Consider the following 23,457-nt stretch of genomic DNA (forward strand, 5'->3'; position numbering starts at 1 on the left):
TAGCACTGTTACCTTCCTGCTATTCTCTTAATCCCTTCCCTTCCTGCAGCCAGAACTCAATTTTGGCTGCAGATTGAGAAGTGTGTTGTTTAAACTCCACTGGCTCCGACACACGCTGCCTGCCTCAAGTGGCTATTTGTAGGTAATTCTCTCTCTTATGGAACTGCTAATGTACTTCAGTAAATTAAATACTCCAGCTTGCAGCTATCTGCTATATTTTACAGAAGGAAATTGACCCAAATATTATAATAGAACTTTGATATAGAATCAGATGAAATTATTTCCACAAACATTTTATGTAACAAATCCATAGTGATCTTTAAATAAATCCAGTTTGCTTGTGGTTAACTTCTATATACATTATAAATACAACACACACACACAGAGAATTAAAACCCTGACATGGTAGAGTCTTGTGTCTGTCTGCAAGATGCCAGAAAGATGTTTTTGGGAATCAAAATCTTCTCTGATCCATGATTAGCACCTCAGGCGAGTTTGGAAATGTCTTCGTACTGGATGTCTTCAACTCGGCGTCCTTTTAAAGGTCCCTGGAGGATAACACAGTAGAAGAAATAAGATAAAAATATAAACTGGTTTGTTTGTCAAATTCCCAACGGGGAGCTTAAAGTAAGACAGCTAAAGGGGCTGTATGAAAACTCACCACACTTAGACATTTTTCAAGTACAACTGAAGTGAATAGCACTGGCAATCACAGGCATTAGCATTTTTACTCAGTGCTGCACACAGTAAAAGCATGACAACTACTTTTCTGATTAAATGCTCTGTCCAAAAGCCATGTATAACTGCATGGTGGCTGCTGTTCATGGGATGCATAGCAGAAACCATTCAAAAAACTGCGGGTTTGGGATTTGCTCACGACACAATGTTTTCTGTTTCAGTATTTTCAACCTGACCAACGACTGTGACAGGGTCTCAACATTGTCCCAGAAATGTTTTCACTTTCAGGACACTTTTTGTATTAGTCCTTGCAATTTTGGGGCAAATATAAGCAGATGTTTTGAATTAATTCACTGTGAACTTATAAGTAGTAAAAGATTTCATTTTGAATACAAACTTCTTATAGTGGTCATCCTACAATGCATAAGAAAATTCTCACAGACTTCACTGGTGTCTAGGAGTAGTTTTGCCCATTTTTAATGTGTAGGCTCAGAATTCATGCAGGAGGGGGAAATCTTAACACCTACAAGTACCAGAACTTGAGAAAAACTATCCTCGTTTTCCAAGACCAACGTTATCACGATCCTTAGCTCCAACCAAAGCTCCTTCTGTGGTTAGGGTGTCTCTACAGTCTCTTCTCACACAAATTCTCCAGAACCCAATGCGGGCTGAGTTGCTGCAGCCCTTCCTTGCACGGGATCCTAACAGGGTCTCTCTCCTGCAAGCTGTGTTTAAGAAATTTGTCTTTGAGCCAATATCCTCTCCTTGCTGTGTCACTGATTTTAAAGATTGGTTTTGCAGAGGAGAGCAAAGAAGTAGCCACACAAACAGACATGATGACATGGCCTAATTTTAGCCCAGAGGAAGGTGATATGTAAAAAAAAAAAAACAAACCAAACCCAAAACCAAAAAACCAACCATAATTGTTAACTATGAACAAGACAACAAATAACCACTTAAAGTCTCACGTTCAGTCTGGAAAAGCCAAGAGAAAATTCACCTCCTTCCATATTTCACATTTTTTTTACCTTCCCACAAAATTGCACAACAGCCACGTTCAAAATAAACATACAAAAATTTTTCAAGTCTCAAGTTCAAAACTTGCCAAATTCAGCATCCTGGCATCTTTTTAAAGGCAAACAGCAGAGCATTAGTCTGCAGTGGGGAATATGTGGCTGTTCTCCTACCAGCTGGGAACAGGCAGGGGTTATCACAGCATTTTGCACACCGTAAGTCCCAGTGGTAAGACAGGATTAATGATGCCATTTTTCTTTGTGAAAACTCTCCAATGCACAGATGAAAAGCGCTCTACACAAATGAGATCTTGCAGTGTTTGATCCTTACAGAGTCAATGATTATTGTTGCTGAAAACCTCTTTTCGTTGATAGATTCCAAGATGCCTTCATTTCCCCTGTAACCACCATTTAACACCATCACTTTCTTGCCTGAAATGAGAAATAAGAAAACAGTTAGACAACAGGGCTCCCAACTTCTTTTGATGGGGTTGTGTTCGTCTCCACTGACAGCACAGGGAGAGGTTTCTCCCAGCAGGTGCAGCAAGCAGCACCCAGCTTCGCCCTACAGCCTGCCCATCTCCACAGCGCACCTAAGTTTACTGCTCCAGGCTACACTGACACTACGGGCAGAAACCACCGAAACTACATCAGGGAAAGAAACCAAAGCTATTTCTCCCACATCCCATTCCCTGTGCTAACGGCTCAGTGTACCTCCTTTTTGCCTTCTGTCTCTCACAGGCAGTCCCCTCAGGGCATCAGTCAAGGGTGGGCAGAGCTCACCTATGAGTACCATTATGCTAAAGCACACTCACCAACACCGTCAACCAGCTCTTCACCAACTGCAGAAATGCAGAAGGTGGCAGGTTTGCTGAAGAATCTGTGAAACCCAAAATCCTACGCCCTGCTTCCTCGTGACAGTGTTCCATTTACCTGCTACCCTGACCATTCCCTGAAATACTGGTCAGGTACTACACACAAACATTAGTGTGTACCAGCCAAAGAAACGCCAGTGAACCAAACAGGAGATGAGGTAAGCTTGGCCAAGTACCCACAGCTATTTGAGGCATGACTTTGAAGGGAAGATACAGGATAAATATGACCAACGGCTCTGAAAAGGCTCCCAGAGATCCTTCCTGGCAGCTGGAGAGATGTTTTCATCTCATCAAATGAACTGATTCCTAAAGCACTTTTGTCTTCTCAGAAAAGAATCTAATTCTTACGAGAAGGAACTGTTAAGACTCAAAGCAGAAGCAATGTAGTAATTCCCTAGAAAGTAACCAGAGGATATTTGGTAAATGATCAAAGTAGCTTACGAAATGCTGTCCCAAGAGTAAGATGGGTCTTATTATGGTACTTTCAAGTGATTGAATTATAGTTTAAAAGAATTGAAACATAAGTTTTGCAGTGACGGCTAAAGTTGAAAAACGAACAAAATACCTGGTGCTGGTATTACAGTTTCTAGATGCGTCTGATCAAGCTTCAGTTTGTCTCCAGAATCAATCATCTTCACAACTGCTGTATATTTGTCAATCACTTCCTGTTGTGAAAAGCAGAGGCCAATCAGAAAAGAAAAAAAAATCTCTAAATTTACATTTCAAAATTAACAGACTCAGGACCATGAGTTACCGATCACCTTTGCACCTTGCATAAACAGTGTTCCGCTTCTCATATTCGAATGAGCTCAAAGGGAAGACAGCCACTGGGACTCATAAACCCTCCCTGATGTCTATCCAAAAAGCTGTAATTTTGAGCTCTACACACTCTTTGTCAGTCATTCAAAACACACCTGGGTGTCACCTTTGGCACTCTTATAGGGACTGTTAAGCCTTGCACTACCTTGTACAACAGCATTTCACTGGCAGTGGCTGAAGGAAAGCTCTTCTGAAGAACAGAGCAAGGCTTACTGCCTGAAGATTTTGTATGCAAATGAGATCTTGTTCAAAGGCAGCCTGCAGCTTAAATATAAATGCAAAACCGCCTAGTCTCAGATTAAAATGCAACTGCACTGCTCTTGGTCATACCACATTGACAAAGTGACTATTCTGCAAGATAGATGTGTTAATAGGGACAAACTATCCAGGACAAAAGAGGGCTTAAGAAAGGATCGCTGCGTAAATGACATTAAACCATCCAGAGATTCACTCCCTGGCCAGAATAAATCCCAACACCGTTAAGGTGATGTTTCAGCACCTATCAGTGTTGACTTAAGGCTGAAAAACGTGCACAATGAAACAAAACTTCTGAAGTCATCTGATACCAGAAAAGCCTAACCAATGCCACATGCTTCCATTTCCACACTTTACCTTAACAACTGCCTTCTTCTTGTGATACTTCTCTCCAAGCTTTTTGGTTACAATTTTTACAATGATTTCCTGAAAGATTTGAAAGGAGAAAAAAAAAATAAGATGCCAAAAATGGACAAAAAACTACACAATCTAAACTAATTGTACATTCAGGTCACTCTGACTCCAACCACAGACTTTACAGCACAGTGCAGGAAGCAACGATAGTAAAGACTTGGCTTTCAGGAATTTGTCCTTATCCTCAAGTTATTGCCTCAAAGTAGCATCTCTCAAGACTTCTTTTTTGTTTTATAAATACAGTTACACTTGAATTCAGGATATAATGTGACAGCCCGCAATGGGCCAAGACTTCTTGATCTAGAAGTCCAGTCAAAAAGTAGAAGCCGAGATGAGGTCTCACAGCTCAAAGGCTGATGTCGACTTCTACATCTCCGTGAGAGTCAACTATGTAGAAAGAAAAGGGCTGTGAGCAATATCGTGATTTAAACACCATCCGTAGAGACTCACAGTACCAACTCTTTAATTAGAGAATTCCACCCCAACTGAGATGAGGCATACAGTGCTTCAGACTGCAGATCATGTTCAACCAGAAGACTAATTCCTCTCAGATACTGTAATATTTCACATTTGGCAGCTTGGAAAATATGAGTGAATTTAGTTTGGAATGTGCTTTTGGATCTTTACATAAAACAACGGCAGCTTTAGAGATGCAGAACTGGTTGTATTTGATACAATAATAACAATTTTTAAGACACTTACAGGCTGCAACCAGTAGTCTCTTCGAGATGTTCTTTTCTTCTCCTCTTCAAGCTAGAGAACAACAAATAATCACCATTTACTTCCCCCTTTCACTGCAGCTTTCCCATGTCTTTGAAAAGCTGAACCAAATCTCCAGGTCCACATCAAGTGGGGAATAAAAAAAACTAAATAAGGGTAAGTCAGTGTGTGCTTGCTGCATAAAAATCAATCTGATGAGACCAGGAATCCATGATAAAATGAAGATTTGTATTTGGTTTTTGTCAAGTGTTTCTAGATATTTTCTCCTTTTCCAAAATCTGTATTCCTTTAACTTTCAACATCTCAGTCGTCTGGGGAATTGACACAGATTAGCAGCAGAAAGCAGTTTTAATGGGGAATTGAAATAATTTTGCCTGATAAGATATGCAAGTCTGAATTCCACATGAACTGAAGGTCTGAAGTCACTTCAAAGGGATGCCCTGGTAAATTGGACATTGTCATAGGCATGAGGTTACAATGACACAGATCCTGCGTGATTATTACCTCCATAATCTCATCCAGTGCAGATTTCTTCTTTTTCTCTTTGGACTGACCAGAGCTATGAGCTGATTCTTTTCTTTTAACTGCCCCTTCCACCATCTTCAGAGCATTTGGTCCAAGGACGCTGCTGGAAGAGTAAGATGATGTTTTCACAGCAGAACTTACATTGTTTCCTCTACCAAGATGCATCTGAAAAACTGGTTGTGCAAAGAGGCCTGCTTATCTATTTAATTTCAGTTGTGCAAGTCACCTTCCAGACCCTGCATGCCTCCTTCTCTTGGACTGCATTTGGCAGCTAGAACTGATCTCCTTGAGGTGTAAACTCCATGTCCACTGAAATTTGCTGCTAGCAGTCCAGGAGAATGAAAACAACCTAACGATCAGTTCACTAGTGCAAAAGCAACGAGTTGATCGGGGATGTGAGTTCAATTGGAGAAGACAAAAGCAGGTCTGCAAATAAGGTTTTCAAAATCAAAAGGACAAACTTGTGGCTTTAGAGATGCCACCTCGACAGAGCAACTCTCAAACATGGTAGATGCCCAGAACTCCTTCCAGACAGAGATACTTAACCTATCCAGCAACAGGAGAAAACGCATTGCAATCTGTAGAAAAGGCCTCCACATCCAGCAGATAAATGCCATCTTCACAATCATATCGAAAAATAGGCAAACCGCCCACAAGTTATGAAAGAAAAGAGCCATCACCAGAAAAAGTTACACCTCAGGGATCAGGGAACATTTAGGTAAAGTGAGAACTGCCTAAAGGCAGCTTGAGTTAAGCCATTTTTATAAAGGGCATTTGAATGCAGTAAAAAAATGTACATGTTCTCTCATCCAGAAAGATGAAGGCGGATGCTGTGAGGGGGACAGTAAGGTAATATTAATACGGCCTTACAACAAATTGCGTATTCTGCCTGTGGTGAGGATGCTGGATATGCTAACAAAGGGAAGATACGTAATGGGAATGAAGATACAGAAATGGCAGTAGAAGCAAAACTGAGAGAAAAAAATGTGTTTCAGAGGAAGCCTGGATAATCTCCGTAGCAGAGTTCTAGAAGAAATAGCACATTAAATCACAAATCAAATAGCAAGTATTTAAAATAACATCTCGTAAGGGGTAACATACAATTAAAACGTAACAACTGCATTGCCTATATTTAAGAAGGAAAACATACCTAGCTGTGAGGTTACTAAGGGATTTCTGGGTGTCAATACTAAAACAAATCTTACTTAACATATTCATTAAGGACCCTGGGACAAAGAGTGAGAGACCATCAACACTGTTCGGGTGTGTCATCAATATGGAGGACACAAGAAAGAACTGGACACCAGAAAGGACTGGTTTATCTTGAAAACCATGTTTTAAAAGCTACAAAATTCAACAGCACATCATGCAAGCTCAAATACTTTGGAAAAGTTTACTCTAGTTACCTTCTATCTACTAGGAGCTGTTTAAGAACAACAAAAGCAGAAAGGGGTCTGGCTATAATCACAGATGACAGCTACCAGTGTGGACCAGTCATGAAAGGGTCAAATGCAATCCTAGGAAGCATCAAGACAGACAAGCATTAGTGCCTTGCATAAGCCATGGTAATGTTTCATTTGTAGCATGCACAAATTCAACCAGCTCCCCTGTTGAAGATTAGCTGAAACTGGAACAAGGACAAGGGAGAGACATTCAGCAGATCAGGGTAACGGGGAGATGAGGCCAGCACCACTCAGGCATGCTTGCATGGCACAGTGAAGGCTGAGAGGCTAAAAATGTTCTCCACAAATACTTTGTCTGAGAAAGCAAGCATCAGGGAGAAAAAAGAACTATTTGTGTTAAACGCCCATACCAACATGAGAGCAACTGGTATAAACTGGGCATGACTACATTTACCTGGGAAATTACAGACATGTCCTAACCATCAGAGCAAACAGGTTTTGAAGGATCTTCCCTTGGGATTATAGGGCTGGGGAGACCCTAACCATGTACAGTAGAGGCTGATCAGTGTGCGGACAGGACTGTACGCTGGTACGCCTGCAGTACTGCAGACAAAAGTCAGTGACCTCAATAGTAGCTTCTGCTCATTCCTTAGTTAGAAGTAATTCTAAACTTACTTGTCCACTGAGTGAGTTAAGCAGGGATTGGAGGATGTAAGCTCTTGAGGGGAAAAAAGTAAGCCCAGGGCTCCCAGGTTGCTCAAGGGCAGGCAGCATCAGAAGCCATGCCCGCAGTGGCAGTGGTGACTCCTAGCTTCATGTGAGCCACACCGGTGTTCAAGGGAAGGGACACCTCCCCTCTCACTCCCCTTCTCAGCAAGACTCCAACTCCATCTCTGTACCCAGCCACCAGTATCCCCATGCCCTCAAAATTTTACCATCCACTACCTACGATTTCCTGGTCCTATTTCTGCACCCTGCTCAAGAAATACAAGCACCAGGTTTTTGTATCTTGTGCTGTGAGCACAGAAGGAGGGAAGCCAGGTTGTTCTACTGCACGCTGCGCTGGGGTACCGGACATCAGGTTGAACTCAACTGATCCTCAGTAACACCTAACAGCTGCAGAACACACCTTTAGCTGACACAGGGAAGCAGTTACCATCTATGACTCTGAAGTGATTCCTGTATCATCAGTGATATATAAACCACCGCCCAGTCACTTTATCATGAAATGGGTATCCTAATTTTGCTTCTATACTACCATTATAAAGTTTACAGACAAGTACATCTCATATGCTATGAAAAAATTAAGACTACTTGAAGGATGATTTCACCTTCAGCCAAATTTTAGCAAGCACCTTAAATATTCCTCACTGAAACTATTTAAGTGAGTGTCTGAATTAAGTTTCAGACTCATCTTAAGCACAACTCAATGCTTAGGGATAATTTGCAAGTTTTCCTCAAAGCCTGAAATCTGTATCTATTATAGCAAAGAACTACTTTATTGTCTCATTTTCTGCCTGGCATATCTCCCATCAGATAACTTATCTAAAAGCTGAGCTTGTAATGAGAGGAAAGCTTTTGTTTTACCTGCAATACATTTAATTACAGTATTGCCTCACATGAAAAGATGTACTGCTCATCAAACAGTTTCACAGCCTGCTATAAGTCAGTATTGTTTGCATTATTGATCCCTTTTGTCCTGCGGTGTTTGTGATTATATGATGACAATTAAATTCATGAGCTTTAGAAAGATTTACATTAGATAGATTCAGCTTCTTAAATGATGATCAGAGAAAGTATTACCTCCAATTAGACAAGGCAATCAAACCTTTTAGGAACCAAAATTAACAAGTCATGAATACCCATTCACAGAAGGCAGCTGGGACTAGACAGCATTCACTTCAAACGCTATGACCAGATCCCCTATCCACCTTTTCACATAACAGTATCTTCTCAGAGGAACCTATAACTGCCTATAACTTTATGGGCATCTGCCATGAACCACAGTGCATCCAAGAAGGCTCCTCGCAGCACACACGAAAGCTACACCCATTCATCCATTTTAAATACAAAAGGAACCATGAAGTCACCTAGTATCCCCTCCTGAAGAACATGACAGGATGAGATATCAGACTCCAAATATTTCAGGACGAGATACATCTTCCTGCCCATACATATATCATTATCATGTAAGTGCTTTGCAATAGTAAGAGTTGCCCTTAAATTCTTTTCTCACCTTGTTTTAGAAGATGCTGCTATTGAAGTACTTGCTCCTTTGTTTAAATTAAATGTAACTAAAAAATAAAAAGACATCACTCTATTTCTATCTTTAAAAAACTACATTGAAGGATGTTACAATTTTAAATATCCGCAAATGGAAAAGATCATAAATTTGAAAATATTTACTATCTATGTTTTGGCTCAGCTTTTAAAATAAATTACTTTGAACTTTATAAGAAAGAATACTCTGAATTTCCATATTCCAGTGCTCTTAATAACTGATCTCAAAGTATTTTATGAAGCACTGAACAGGGCTCAGTGCCCATCTCATTTTAATCACAAAATCATCTTCAGTAGGTACTAGAAAATCACATTTATCAAAATCTGGTTACCTTTTTCTTCTTCACTTTCTCTGTTCAGTTCGGTATAGACCGGTTTTTCCTGTCAAAAAAACACAAAACACATTTCAAGAGTCACGATACCATTTTCTGGTGATCATTGATTAGCTCAGTTTTACAGACTACTGCGAGATTATTACAAGTAACTCTAATAGTCAATCTGGCTTGATTGATAGAAGATTATAAATTTAAAACAATAATTCTGTAATTAACACACTCTACAGAGATGCTGTCTAAGCTTGCTTGATTCCAGCATGAAAAGAGAGTGGCCTTACTGTAGCAGTGTTCTCTGAACCATGATTAGACTGGTTTCCGGACAGATTCAAAGAAGGAATTCTGGAATCTTTCCAAATTTTTAGCACCGAAGGCTCAGACCATTTAAATTTCAATTAGTTTTATATTAAAAAAAAAGATAATTGTTTATAAGAGCATTTAAATGCACCTATCATTACCCAGGATCAAATGGGAGGTTCCAGTCCCAGGCAACAACGCATATAGAAATCATGGAATGACGCCAAATAAACATATCCCAAATACCACACCAGCACTATCAAAATAAGACTTTTCACTATGTAAATTCAATCATGTCAGCCCCTCCTGGTTATTTATCTCAGCTTCCTCCCTGTATGAGGTATGTGTTATTGCAGCCCTAAAAGTTGTGAAATACCATAAACGAAGACATGTCACGTGGGTTACTGTATTGTTTACTCTCCCTTCCTAAATTCAGGAGTTGTTTTTACATCACTAATCACATGAAGAGCAGTAATTATTACTCCTTTAGTACTAAAGCAAGCCAAGTACAAAATAACTCCAAGTTTTCCTTCAGAGCAGGTTATAATCTAAGATAACTGTATAGCAGAAAATTCAGAACATAAGTGAACTGATGTGGCGATTCAAGTATGGAAGAAGACAGCCTAAATCAAAATCTGAAATGGCCAGGATCAGACATAGGATACAATTCCAGTAGACTTCAAAATCATATCAAATCTAGAAGGAGCTGAAACCTCTGCTTTCTTTGAAACTGTTATTCCGTAGAGCACCTTGATGTTCATCAGCTGTAAAAACCATCAGCAAGCTAGTTACTTAAGGAAATGTAACAAGTTGGAATTTCAACAGAAACAAGTTAGTCAAGGCTGTTATCAGAAATACCTGGGAGAAGACTATTCCTTGTGGCTTAGAAAAGAACAGCAATGCACTCAAATATGCCCACTGTTCCCCAATTAGAACTGGTGATGAGCTTGTAACCTGAAGCATGAAACTTACTCATCACCTTCCAACTGACTGCAAAGGAAATACCAGTGCATGGATCCCAGCAGCATCGAATTCACCATCAATGTAACCCAGAGGAGTTTTGAGCTGAAGTTTGACATACAGCGCAATTTCCTCACCAGTTCTTTCCCCTCCAAACCTCTTCGAACTTGTTGTTCAATGAATTTAGCAGTTTTTTCTTCATCATCAAGGTCCTGTTTCTTCTTCCTCTCTTGTTCTTGTTGCCTGCGAATAGTCTCTGGGTCCCTATCAATATATTGAATATACCAACCTTTCGGAGTCTCATCAACCTTGCAAAGACCTAAAAAGTCAATGCAAGATAAAGTAAGATTAATACTCTCAAAATCAAGCAAGGTACAAAGAAAAGATCAAGATCATTTTCACAGTCCACGTTCATTACAACGATGAGATACTAAACCGGAGACAATATACCCCTTCCTGGCCTGGTAAAATTGACTTTGAATTACCTTTAGTATCTGTTTCTGCCCTTCAGCTAGCCAGTTCTACTTGGAAATAGGCCAGAGTACATAATAAAGTGGAGTGTTTTATAATACCTTCCTTATTGAAGAAAATGTTTCCTCCCCACTGTTTTAACAAGGAAGAAAGCAGAAATCTAACATATACAAACAATACACACTAATAGCATCATACTAAAGGAAACTTCACTATGCTACGCCATTGTTACTAACTGTTAAACCATGACACTAACTCTCACTAGAGTGATCTTTCAAACACTGTATGACTCATGAACGTATCCTGTAGGACACAGTCAATCAGAGCCAAAGCAAACTTTCTGTCATACCACAGTGCCGTTTAATTTTTCTTCCTCCCACTACACAAAACTGCAGATTTCAAGCTTTAACCCTTTCACCAAGCCAGGAATGAAAACGACTGCTCGCTTCTTGTCACCTTAAATAGGGAAGGATTCTGTAGTCATATGAAATGTTCTATCATCGTTTTTACTTTTTAAATGGCAACTGTTGGAAGTTGATTTAGAATTTAGCAATATCTCCAGTAAATATAGACCAACAGATGAAACAAGGAAAGGTTCATGATTGACACATTTATTCCAGACTTCTGACATTTTTCGTCAGCAAATTCCTAATGCTTAGCACAGAAATATGTTTGGACATCTGTTAATATATATACAGGAGGGGAGGGGAAGAAAAAGGAAGTAGGAGAACTAACATAAATATTTACTGATCACTTATCAGCAATGCAATTACCCGATAATTTTAAAACTTCCCAACCCTGAGCAACTACATTTACCTTCTCTCCCCAGCCATTTAGTAAAATCAGTCAGCGTTTCCCACTGAGTGGCATTCATGTGGATGTGTTCTCGATGACTGATATATTCATTGTACACAATATTATTGTGGACTCTCTTTGTTCCTGAAATACAGAATAATTATTAAGCATAAATACGAGACCTAGGAGAAAGCAACCAAAACTTCTTGCACTGAACTAATAAAAGACTTCAAAAGCAAACAAACAAGCAAATAAACAGTAAAATATTTACCAAATCGCCTCCTGAGCAGTTCTAGGAAATCATTTCGGAACTCCCTCAGAGGATAAAAAGAAAGTATTTTAGTAAAACTTTAATGATTACAAAGAAATTTTCTACTGTCATTAACAATGAAATATCTGCAGTATAAAAATGAGCATTCTTTTGAACTGAGCATAATGAAATTCAGACACTCGTTTCCCTTTTTTAGTAAAGTAGCATCACATGCATTCCGTATGCACAAAGAAACACAATATGGTACTTGCATACACAAGTTAAATCTTCAAAAGGATAACGCCCTTTCAAAGGGATAAAATAGAAAGAACAAAATCTAAACACTTCCCACTAACTGCTGGTATTTCATTACCAGGTATCTTCCGAGGCTGACACAAAACACACGGCAGGACAAAGGGCAGCAGTGGTAGATGGGTAGATGGATCACTCATCTCACTGCTAATTCAAGGGCTTGAGTATAAAACCTTGCTTCAGACTCGTGCTGAAGACAGCTCCAGTCAGCCCGGCTGTCATGTAGGTCAGCTGAACAAAGGACTGGGGGAAGCTGTGGGACCTTAATCACCCCCCTGACTTGTTACCTCTCTGTAATGATTCTTTTAGCTCTTTGTAACTCGGTATGTGTGGCAGTCACTTGGTGGGGTCAGAACGGTGACATATTTTGTAACATAGAGCAACATAAAATGGGACTCAGACACAGGATAAAACCGGCAAATTTGATTAAATGTCATGGCTCCCTGAAACCTCTTACACGCATTCAAAAGTGACATTGCCTAAATTTTCAAATTGCATTAAAAAAAGAGCTGACTCTAAAACATATCAGAATAAAGTGTCTTCAACGGGACATGACTGGGCCCTCGAGGTATCACTGCAGATGCGATACAGGAATGAAGACGTGGCTAAGAATATATAGCAAACTTACTCAGAAAAGTAATCCATGAATTGCTGAGGATTTTCAGAAGCCAGCAGCAATTGCCTCTGGTGGGACTCAGACATGCAATGACACTTGAAGCCATTCTATAAAATACAAGTAAATACTTTGTCTCTCTTTGTCTCCATTTGCAACATTCACACAGCTGAAAAGTATTAAAAATAACATTTTATAAGTGAAATTTGTTACAAAAAGATCTGGTTGTAAAGCAGTGAGGTTTTTTTGCTTGTAGTCACTGAGAAAAGAATAGGATTTGAGCTTCTTTGATGAAAAGGAGAGGGGGGTAGAAACAGCTGAAGAATGAGACAAACATCCACAGGATGCTTTAATTCTCTTCTCTAAGGCACATTAAAGAGGCTATTCATGGAGAATGGGACTAAAAGCACAGTCAGCCCAAGTAGAGGTACTTTTTGAAGGACAACTCTGGTGAAAAACAGGAAGAAGATGACACTTCCCACAGGCATCTGGGTCCAAATAAATAGACCAGTGAAAAGAACAGGGGGAAGCTTCGCAGAAAAAGCATCTCTTCATAAGAGGAGAAGGGAAGAAACCAAGCCAGAATCAGAAGGAAGGAGCCCTCAGCACAAGAAAGACATGGATGTGTTGGAGCGTGTCCAGAGGTGGCCATCAAAATGCTCAGAGGGATGGAACAGCTCTGGTGTGAGGACAGGCTAAGAGAGTTGGGGTTGTTCAGCCTGGAGAAGGGAATGCTCCGGGGAGACCTTACTGCAGCCTTCCAGTACTTAGAGGGGGGCCTATAAGAAAGATGGAGACAAACTTTTTAGCAGGGCCTGTTGTGATAAGATGAGGGGCAATGGCTTTAAATGGAAAGACGGTAAATTTAGATTAGATATAAAGAAGAAATTCTTCACTATGAGGGTGGTGAGATACTGGAACAGGTTGCCCAGAGAAGTTGTGGATGCCCCATCCCTGGAAACATTCAAGGTGAGGCTGGATGGGGCTCTGAGCAACCTGCTCTAGTTGAAGATGTCCCTGCTGATTGCAGGGACAGATGACCTTTAAAGATCCCTTCCAACCCAAAGATTCCATGATTCTATGAAAACAGACATCACAGTGCACCAGATGTGCATCCCCTTTGGCATGTTGCTGCACCCACCCTGTCCCCAAGGGAAATCATGGATCTCCTCAACTTCCCTCTAAGGCAGATGGGAGCCACTGAATTCTTAACCCCACTGATCTCTCAAGGGGTGTATGATGGATTCACCCCTCCAGGGTGTTTGGGGCCACTCTGTGCTCCCTCTCACCCTCAGCTGATCAGTCATTCTGCAGGAGATTGAACGTCCTCAGAGATGGACCAGGGCCAACACACCTTCTCCAAAATGGATGAGGATTTCTCCCATGGGGGATCCCAAAGGGATCGCCCCACCCCCTGCAACTGGGAACCCTCCAGGTTCCACCAATCTGCCCCCAAGGGGACCATGGTTGACACAAGAAGGCCTGGGGACCCCCAAAGGAGAATAAGGGCCTTCTACAATGCTCTCCTAAAGAGGGTTGGGGGTCCCCTGCTCCCAGCAAGTGAGGCCAGTATGCTCCCTAGAAGGTCCCACAAATGGGACCAGAGCCCCCACAAGGAGACTGGAGACACTTACAAAGGGAATCTGGGCCAGCCCTGTATCCCCCACAAGGGAACTGGGGAACCCTACAAGCTTATGGGGCCACACACCCCCTAAGGCGATGGCAGCTCCCCACAAAAGGACTGAAGACCAGAGCCCCTCCGCATCCCCCTCAGTGGCACTGGGCATGCTTACAAGAAGGATCTGAGGCCCCAGAGAGGATTGAGGACCCCAACTGCGGGGATCCGACACCCCTGTGTATCCCCAAAAGAACTGCACCCCTCAGGAGGGCTGAGCTTCCCTGTAAAGGCGTTGGAGCCCCCCGCGGCCCCTGACGGAGGATCGTCCTCCTTCCCCGCGAAATCGAGGCCCGCCGCGCTCGCCGGCCGCAGGCTCGGCCACTGCCGGGGAGGGCTTACCTCGTCGCGGCACTGCTTCTGGCACATCTGACAGTACCAGCGCAACTTCTGAAGCCCCTTGGACTTGATGCGGTTGGCGATAGCCTTCGGGCTGAGGAAATCCGACTTCCCCATGGCGGCGGCGTTAACGCCCCGCCACCCCTCTCCCCGTCCCGGCCCCTGCCGGAAGGGGCGGCCCGCACCCCAGAAGCACTTCCCGCCCCCGCCGGGCCCGGCTGCGCGCATGCGCGATGTGGGCGCGCTGACCTTCAGCGGGGCTGCGGTAGAGGCGCCGCCATGTTTGCTCGGGGGGCTGCCGTCGCGCTTTACCAGCCACAATGGTAACAGGCGGGGGCGCGGGCCGGGAGGGGCCCTGTGAGGACGGACGGGTGCGTCCTGGGGCGGTGGGCTAGCGGTGGGGCAGCCCCGCGGGGCGGCCGGGTGGCTGGGGCCTGCCCCAGGGGCTGAGGGGGCGACGCTGCCCTCAGCCGTGCGGCGCCCGGGGGTGGCGGGGCAGCCGCCCGGCCCAGCCCCTGAGGTGCTGTGGGCTCTGGTGTGGCTGGAGGAGCGTTGACCGCGAAGCCGAGGAGAAGCGGCCTCCCGGGGGCACGGCGGTGACCTGCCAGGGACGGAGGCTCTGTCCTCTGATCCGCGGCTCTGTGGGTGGGGGGTGAGGGGAGAGGGGAGCTTGTAGAGGAAGGGCGCTCAGCTGAGCGGGAGGTGAATAGGTGAGGCAGGAGAAATAAAAAGGACGGCTTCGTAGATGACAGGCGGTACAAGGAGACTCTGCTCTTGTCAGGAAATGGTGGAGCCTCCTTTGCTTCGTTTTAATTGTTTTAAAAAAACGTTATATTTTTTGAAAGTTGTACCCTTCTGATGCCATTTTGTCTGAACTTCGTTGACATTGTGCCATTATCTAAGGCAGGAGATAATACATTAAATGATATATGGTGTTACAGGAGATATGGAGAAGGGAGGAAGGTCTGGATACAAGGCATTGTTTAGAGTGCCTTGTCCCTACTACAGATACTTTTTAAGAAACAGCAATTTTAAAATTTTCATCCTTTTGAAAGGGACCTGCCCTTCATAGGTGTTGGTTTGCTGGAGGAGAACTAGTGGACTATCCTAATTTCTCTTGCATTCATTTTCAGGGGCCAAGTCAGGAATATGGCAACTCTGAAAGACAGTAAGTACGGGTTTTGTTTGCTTTTGAGAGAGGGAAAGTGTTGCAGGAAAACTAAGTGTTAAAATATAATTTTGGTTAGCCTTTGTTGGATAAACTCATTGTTTATCCAGCACACCATAATACTGCTGCATGAGCCTCCAGCACTTCTTACATTAAGCAAGTGTCCTTCAAAAAAGGTATTGTGTAAAATGGTTTTAGTACTAATTTAGGTGTCATTTCAGCAAACCAATTTAGTTTTACTCAAACATATTTTTTAAAATAATAACTTTATCATATGTGCTAAACCATATTTTTGCTCACCTTTAAGAATTAATTTATTTTGATTTACATTTATTTCCTTGTGATTTTATCCAGCATTTGGGGGAAAAAAGTTTGACTGGATGCTTCCACTGTGATAATGTTTCTTTAAGTCATTCCTCATACGTTCCCGTACAGGGATATTGCCTTGGAATTTTCCTTGTCAGTAGTATGCCTGTTTTGTTTTCTGTTCACATCAGTATTTTTAAGAATCTTGTTTTGCCACAGTCTAAGCAGAGGAGGAAGTTTATTCTTGTGTCTTCATACTGTGGGGTATTCTGTTTGTTTGTTTCTTCTCCTTGTCATCTGGGAAAAGATGACAATATACCTCAAATGATGTATTTGTGAAACAGGTAGAAGTGGAAGGAAAGACAATAGTAAATAGATTTTCTGCTAGGCTAATTATTAAATGAATGTTATGCCTGGAGGAAAAAACAGATCTATTGTAAAGATGCATTTGGGTTAGCCAGATTACTACTCTTACTACTTTCTTACTGTAAATACTGAGGTCTTTTATGGGGTTCATTTGTGCAGTGTTTGTTTGTTTATTTTTTTCTTCTTTGAGGAACTTGGCAAGAAATTTTTGGATGGCTGTTGCTAGCATTTTACTGCTTGATTTTGATGTCATTATGCCCAGTACAGCCCATGACCTTCAACTGTTAACCTTATAGTTACCAGGCGCTTGAAGTCCATCAAGAACATTCAGAAAATTACAAAGTCCATGAAGATGGTTTCTGCAGCAAAATATGCAAGAGCTGAGAGGGAGCTGAAGCCTGCTAGAGTCTATGGAACAGGAGCACTGGGTGAGAAGAGACTCTTGCACTGTGTGATGCAGGAACAGAAGAGGAAGGCTTTCAGTGTGGTGATAAAACACCTAGACTTTTTTAACCTTTTGGTCCTTTTTTTTCCAAAATAATCGGCATTTCTAGGCCACCTTGCGTATTCCTTATAAGTAGTTTATGGAAAGTGATTTTTAAGAGTTCTAATGTGAAATTCATTATGATTTTTGATTACTCTATGTGGTTGTTTTTGTTAGTCATAAAAGCATCATAACTCAGAATTTTTGGCCTGCTCCTACCTGTTAATGGAATTGTGTCCTCTCTCTGTAGCATCTATGGCTACTGACAGATCTTCTTGCGAATTCTGGGGCTGTGTGTGTGCCTGAGGCACTAGACTTGCACAGTGAACTTAACTGAGTAATGACACTGGTTGTGTGATACCCAATGTGAGATGTGGCTGTCATCTCTGGTCAGATCCCATGCAAACTTGAATGGTTGTGAGGGAGATAAAATTCTGGCTGTGATTTGGAACCCCTTTAGAAATTGTTTTGGTTAGAACAATTCAAAGATATTCTGATATGACCCGTTTGCTTCCTCGTGCTCTTGAATAACATATCCATCTTTTTTTTTTTTTTTTTTTTAGCTCTCTATGAGAAGGCAGAAATAAAGGCACCAGAGGACAAGAAGAAGCACCTTCTTATTGGTGTGTCCTCTGACCGAGGTCTGTGTGGTGCTATCCATACATCTATTGCAAAGACCTTGAAGAACGAGATTACCAACCTCTCAAATGCAGGGAAAGAAGTTATGGTGGTTGGAGTAGGTGACAAGATCAGAGGCCTACTTCAGAGGTGAAAAGGAGAAGGGTTTGGTTTGGTGGTTTTGGTTGTTTTCTGCAGTAGAGATGTCAGGACTGCTTGGAAAGCTATGTGGCATTCACAGGCAATTGCATTTAATGAAACTGCTAAATTCAAGTTCCTTTTAAAACCCAAAACCTGCAAATATGCTAAGGTGGCTTTTGATCATCTGGACATTTGTGAAACTGCTGCACAGCATTATTGTACTTTTGGAATCAAAGTCTTAAAGCTAGCTATAGTGTCATTGCTACAAGTGTGTGTTTATCCTGAAGCTACCATAATAATTGGGGGGGGAGGGGGGAGGGGGAAAATTTACCTCAGACCCTAATTCAATAAAAGTGCTTAGTTCTGAACGCTAGTAAGTTACTGGACTTGTTCCCTCTTGGTGCCCCATAGTTGTACATTAGAGCATCCACCTGGTTCTAACACAAATTGGATATTACTGCAGGACACATGGCAATTACTTCCTGCTGACATTCAAAGAAGTGGGACGGAGACCTCCGAGCTTTGGAGATGCTTCAGTCATTGCCTTGGAGTTGTTAAACTCTGGGTATGAATTTGATGAAGGCTCTGTCATCTACAATCGGTTCAGGTAAGATTAAACTGAAACTGTACTAGAAAAACAGTGGGTAGAAGGCTTCAAAAAGCCCATTGGCCCGATGAAGTAATATGAAAACTGACTGTGAATTGTCACATTTACTTCTATTTCTTGAGGGGTGAGTGCATTTTAGTGTGTGTGAAGAACTGCTATTTTTTAATACTGTGGTTGCAATTCTCTTTTTACTTGCATGGCGGGTGCTGTTGTATTTGGTCAGTACATCATTATATCCATGTGTTAGCTGAGATCTCTTCATCAGGCGTATCAGAAAACTTTGTGGAATTGGGAGGCCGGAAGTTGTCTATGTTAATTTGATTTTAAACACTCAAAACTGGCTCTTCAGTTCAACTAACCCTATTACGCTCTTTTTATACAGGTCTGTCATCTCCTACAAGACTGATGAAAAACCAATCTTCTCCCTTGAAACAGTTGCTGGTTCTGGTAAGTAGCGAACTAGAAACCAGTTACGTGAAGTGATAAATCACAGAAGAAGTATTCTGCATATGAGAATGTGGTATTAAAATATCTTATTATGGTGCATGTATCATACGTTTAACAGGTTGTTTTATCTTGGCAGTGCAAAGCTGATCTATCAAGGTGCTGTGGGGCAAGGAGGTTAAAAAGAACAGTTGTACTAATTTTGATTTGAGATTCTCTCTCAGGGAAGAACTACACATGCCAAACTCTGTCAGTTCTAATTATTTCAGCACTGAGCAGCCTGGGCACTGAGTAATTTTGCATTACTCAGTAAAAATACCCCAGAATGTTTCTGCAGCATTGTATGGGAAGATTAAACATAATACACCAATAATGTATTTGACCTTGGTCAGAATCTGACTTTCCTAGTATTAAATTGAATTAAAACACATAAAATACATAATCTCTTTGCTGTTTAAAATTTTATTATGAAAGTATGCATTGTATGTAGAGAAAATGCCGCTGCATTGCCTTAAGTAGAGAAACAGGCTAGCCTAGTAGCCTTTCACATGGCATTATCTTGTTTTGCTAGAAATAGTATGTCTTGAATGTCTCTAAGTCCACTCTTTCATATTTTACAGAAAGCCTAAGTATCTATGACGATATTGATGCTGATGTGCTGAGAAACTACCAGGAATTTACACTAGCAAATATTTTGTACTACTCCCTGAAAGAATCCACCACCAGCGAGCAGAGTGCTAGGATGACCGCTATGGACAACGCTAGCAAAAATGCTTGTAAGTCTACTCTGTGGGTTTTCCAGGACTTCAGTAGTTGAGCATGAAAGTACTGACCTCCCTTTGTGTAATTCTTTGCTTCCAAAATTATAAGAAATGAGCTAGTTTCTCTCTGAATTCCAATTTTAGTCTGGGGTTTGTTTTTTTTTTTTTGAGCCAGTTCAGCTGGGATTCTTTTCTGAACATGTGACCTTTATTTAGTCCCTAGAAGGAGGGATTGCTGTCAGGTATATGAGAAACAAGACTAGGTAGCTGAAGTGGAATAACATATTCTTTAATAAGAATATGAAATACTAAACTAATCTTGTAATGGCCAAAAATTCTTTATGCTCTTATGTGGCTGGTGTGAGTATTTCCAAAATTTTTATAAACCTGTACCTAACCTTTAAGCCAAATGTAATTAGTACTGCCCCAATTTAAAGGTGAGGAAACTGAAACACCAATTAAATATTTTACCACCTGTCATGCAGCAAGTTGAGAATATACAAGTATCCCTTGGAAGGTGTCCAAACTGAGTGCAGTGCAGAGAATATGCACTTGGTATTAGTGGGAGACAGCAAATATCTTTTAAAGTGACATGGCGATAAGACTTCAGTCCTGTGAAGGTAGTGTTGCATAAAGGATACTGGTGACCAAGTGAAGCTGATGTGATGTGCAGTTGAGCTACCTGGAACTGTAGGTGTGGCTCTCTGCTGACCGCCTTATCTTGAGAGAAAGAGATGATACCTTCTCCGTTTAAAAAAAAACCAACCAAACAAAAAAAAGCCCCACAAAAAAACACACAACCTTGGAGAAGAAAAAAAAAAAAGAAAAAATCTGGCTCCCTTTGCCAGAACAACAGTAACTTGAAGGAAATACTGATGTAGTTATTGGCAGTGAAATGTAAGTTAAAAGCAAAATACTGCATGCTTGTGTTACCTTAAAATAAGTGATGTCATACCATGGTATTTAGTAGTCTGTCAGCTGTTCTTCAGAGGTTTGCCTGATGCTTCAAGCCAAATTATCAAGTTTCTAGATTGTCTACTAGTAGTGTTACCTGTAGGGGGAAAAACAGAAAAGTGCAGTAAGCCTCTTGATGGTTTGCATGGATTTAAAAGACTATTTGGTATTGTGTTCGTACAGCTTCTCTTTATCTCTATTTGAATGGTTATTATATGTTTAAATTACAACCATAATTTTTTTCTAGCTGAGATGATTGACAAATTGACCTTGACATTCAACCGTACCCGTCAAGCTGTCATTACCAAGGAACTTATTGAGATCATCTCCGGTGCTGCTGCTCTGTGAGTACCTGCATAAATGTGAAACAGGAGTTGTTGCAAAGTGGTGTAATGCTTGCATGTCCTGCTCCTGTCAGGTTGAGGGGGAAGGTAAGGGCATGTAAGTCCCAGAACCGGAGGGAAGACAGTCCATGGCATGACTCCCAAGTTTTCAGCTTGCACGGTTCTACTAACAAGTGTGAAATTGGACAGTCTTTTGGCCAGATAAAGTTAAAAAGCTGGTAAAATAGAGCTTTAGCCTCAACACACATCCTTGCCTGAATAGGCAGCATTTTTCCTTCTTTTTGGCTTTGAGTGGATTTCTCCTATTCTGCTGAAACAGCCCGGTAGTGTTGGGTTGGGGAGAGTAACTCAGGTGACTGAAATGCTTTGGGACAAATCAGCCTGTGATGGTGGTCAAAAGCCGAGATGTGGGGATGGAGGAAAGAGGGAATTTCCAGAGTGTTGATACTGAATGTGTACTTTACTTCAAGTTCAGTATATTGCTTATTTCCCTAAGAAGTTTTGTGAAGGTGTGTGCTGCAGCTTACAAATGTGTGGACTTAGACCACAATTTGTAACTCTGTGTAGCTAATGTGTATTACATCTAACAGCTAAAAATCGGTGCTATATTCATATGCAAATACATGTGTTAATATCCTGTGTGTTTACAAAATAGTTGGAATACATACCATAGAGCAGGTACGTGCTGTATTGTGCTCCTCACAATACATTTGTGGTCATAGATACATGCATAGTGTTGCCTGAATTTGCATGAGTTGCTTCCTAACCTGCTTGTTCTGTTTTTTCTCGTAATACCATAACCAGGGATTAATCGGAAAAAGCGGTTCAGCCAAATCAAAGAGGTAAAGTTACAAAATAGAAACCAGATTGTTGGGGTTTTTTTAAATGAATTAATGCAGACAGTCTTGAAGTCAAGTGAGGAAGTCAGAATAAAGTGTTGTTGGTCAGACAAACTTCTCTTCCCAAAGAGCTGGGAAAGTGCCCGTTGCTAATTTGAATCTGTCTGAACAAAAAGTTCTCAAGCATCAATAATACTAAGCAAAATATGTCCATGATAGCATACATCCACATTTGATACAATTTTCTGAGTTTGTTTTTTTTTTTTCCCTGGATTATTGGATTCATTTAAAATTACTGTTTTAATTTTTTCATAGTGCCCTGACCTTATGCAATGACTTAAAAATGTCTGTATGTAAGATGTTGTACCTAAATAGGTTTCTGTAGCAAAATAAGCATATTCAAAATTGAAACTTCAAGTAGAAATAGACTTGATAGAGGTGGGGGGGGGGGTAAGGAATATTAGTGAGTTGAAGTATTTGAACTGAAGGAGACAGAAGTTTGAAATAAAAAAAAAAACACGTAACAATTAAAAGGGTTTTAATGTGCTTCAATTTTCCTTACAGGTGAAGAAGAGCTCTTCTGAGCATATGGTTTAACCTGCCTCTGTCTGTGTTAACAAGACTGCTCTGTTATTTTGTGAAGACGTGGTAAAGCCCCAGAAATCTGTAAATTCTTACAATAAACCACCTACATGAAACAAATGTTCTTGGTTGTCCACGGAGCAAATGCTCTTGGTGTCCAAATATCTGGGTGTGACTTGGTTCCTGTTTGAAAGATAACTTTTAAAAGGCTGTGCTCTACATTTTGTAACATATCTGGGCATGCAAAAACATAGAAGCAGAGGCTTCTTTTGGAGAGTGGAAGAGATTGCCTGACTTCACCTTGTATTTAGAAGTGTTGGTTTGTTACAGATGTTGTACTGTGTGCTGGAGACTGGAATAACCTCTCTGCATTGTGCGGTTGGCACACTGATCTCTTATCTCATTTGAATACCGTATTACTACAATTTCTAGATGTTTGGGTTCTAAAATGAACTGATCTGGTTACATGAGGTATTTTTGTGTTTATTATAATAGAATAATAATTATTCTATTAATAGAACTAGTAATAATTACATTTTACATGATAAAAATGTAAACTGTTTTTATCGTGGTCAGTGTGTGTATATATATTTGCATGCTATAAAATACAGTAACATCGCAGCTTTTGGCCCTCGCTGGGCATGACAGGAATGTGAGAAAGGATAAAATGTAAAAAGTAAGAATATAGCAGAAATGTAAGAAAGAAATGGATGGTAGAAGGCTGCTGCTCCCAGTTTGGTAGACAAACCGGGAGCCCCAAAGGGTTTGGTAATGTAAGTGGTGGGAAGAGGGTTTGCAGAAGAGATCCGGAGAGACT

At 41.2% G+C, this 23,457-nt stretch overlaps 2 protein-coding genes across 2 annotated transcripts; one reads left to right on the forward strand and one right to left on the reverse strand.

Annotated features, from left to right (window-relative positions):
• Positions 1-485: 485 nt before the first annotated feature.
• Positions 486-15,143, reverse strand: KIN (Kin17 DNA and RNA binding protein; the record flags this gene model as incomplete). The annotated part of the gene is made up of 13 exons (XM_082003714.1): positions 486-548; positions 2,023-2,123; positions 3,132-3,231; positions 3,998-4,066; positions 4,757-4,807; positions 5,279-5,402; positions 8,939-8,996; positions 9,315-9,363; positions 10,709-10,890; positions 11,859-11,981; positions 12,109-12,152; positions 13,028-13,122; positions 15,030-15,143. 13 exons carry the CDS (start codon positions 15,141-15,143, stop codon positions 486-488), a joined length of 1,173 nt encoding a protein of 390 aa, XP_081859840.1.
• Positions 15,144-15,305: 162 nt separating this feature from the next.
• Positions 15,306-21,223, forward strand: ATP5F1C (ATP synthase F1 subunit gamma; the record flags this gene model as incomplete). Its single annotated transcript, XM_082010943.1, has 8 exons — positions 15,306-15,349; positions 16,160-16,194; positions 17,163-17,294; positions 17,914-18,118; positions 18,573-18,716; positions 19,099-19,163; positions 19,781-19,936; positions 21,123-21,223. 8 exons carry the CDS (start codon positions 15,306-15,308, stop codon positions 21,221-21,223), a joined length of 882 nt encoding a protein of 293 aa, XP_081867069.1.
• Between the last annotated feature and the right edge of the window lie 2,234 nt (positions 21,224-23,457).

The sequence above is a fragment of the Phaethon aethereus genome (assembly GCF_964289735.1).
Source record: "Phaethon aethereus genome assembly, chromosome: 1".
NCBI lineage: Eukaryota > Metazoa > Chordata > Aves > Phaethontiformes > Phaethontidae > Phaethon > Phaethon aethereus.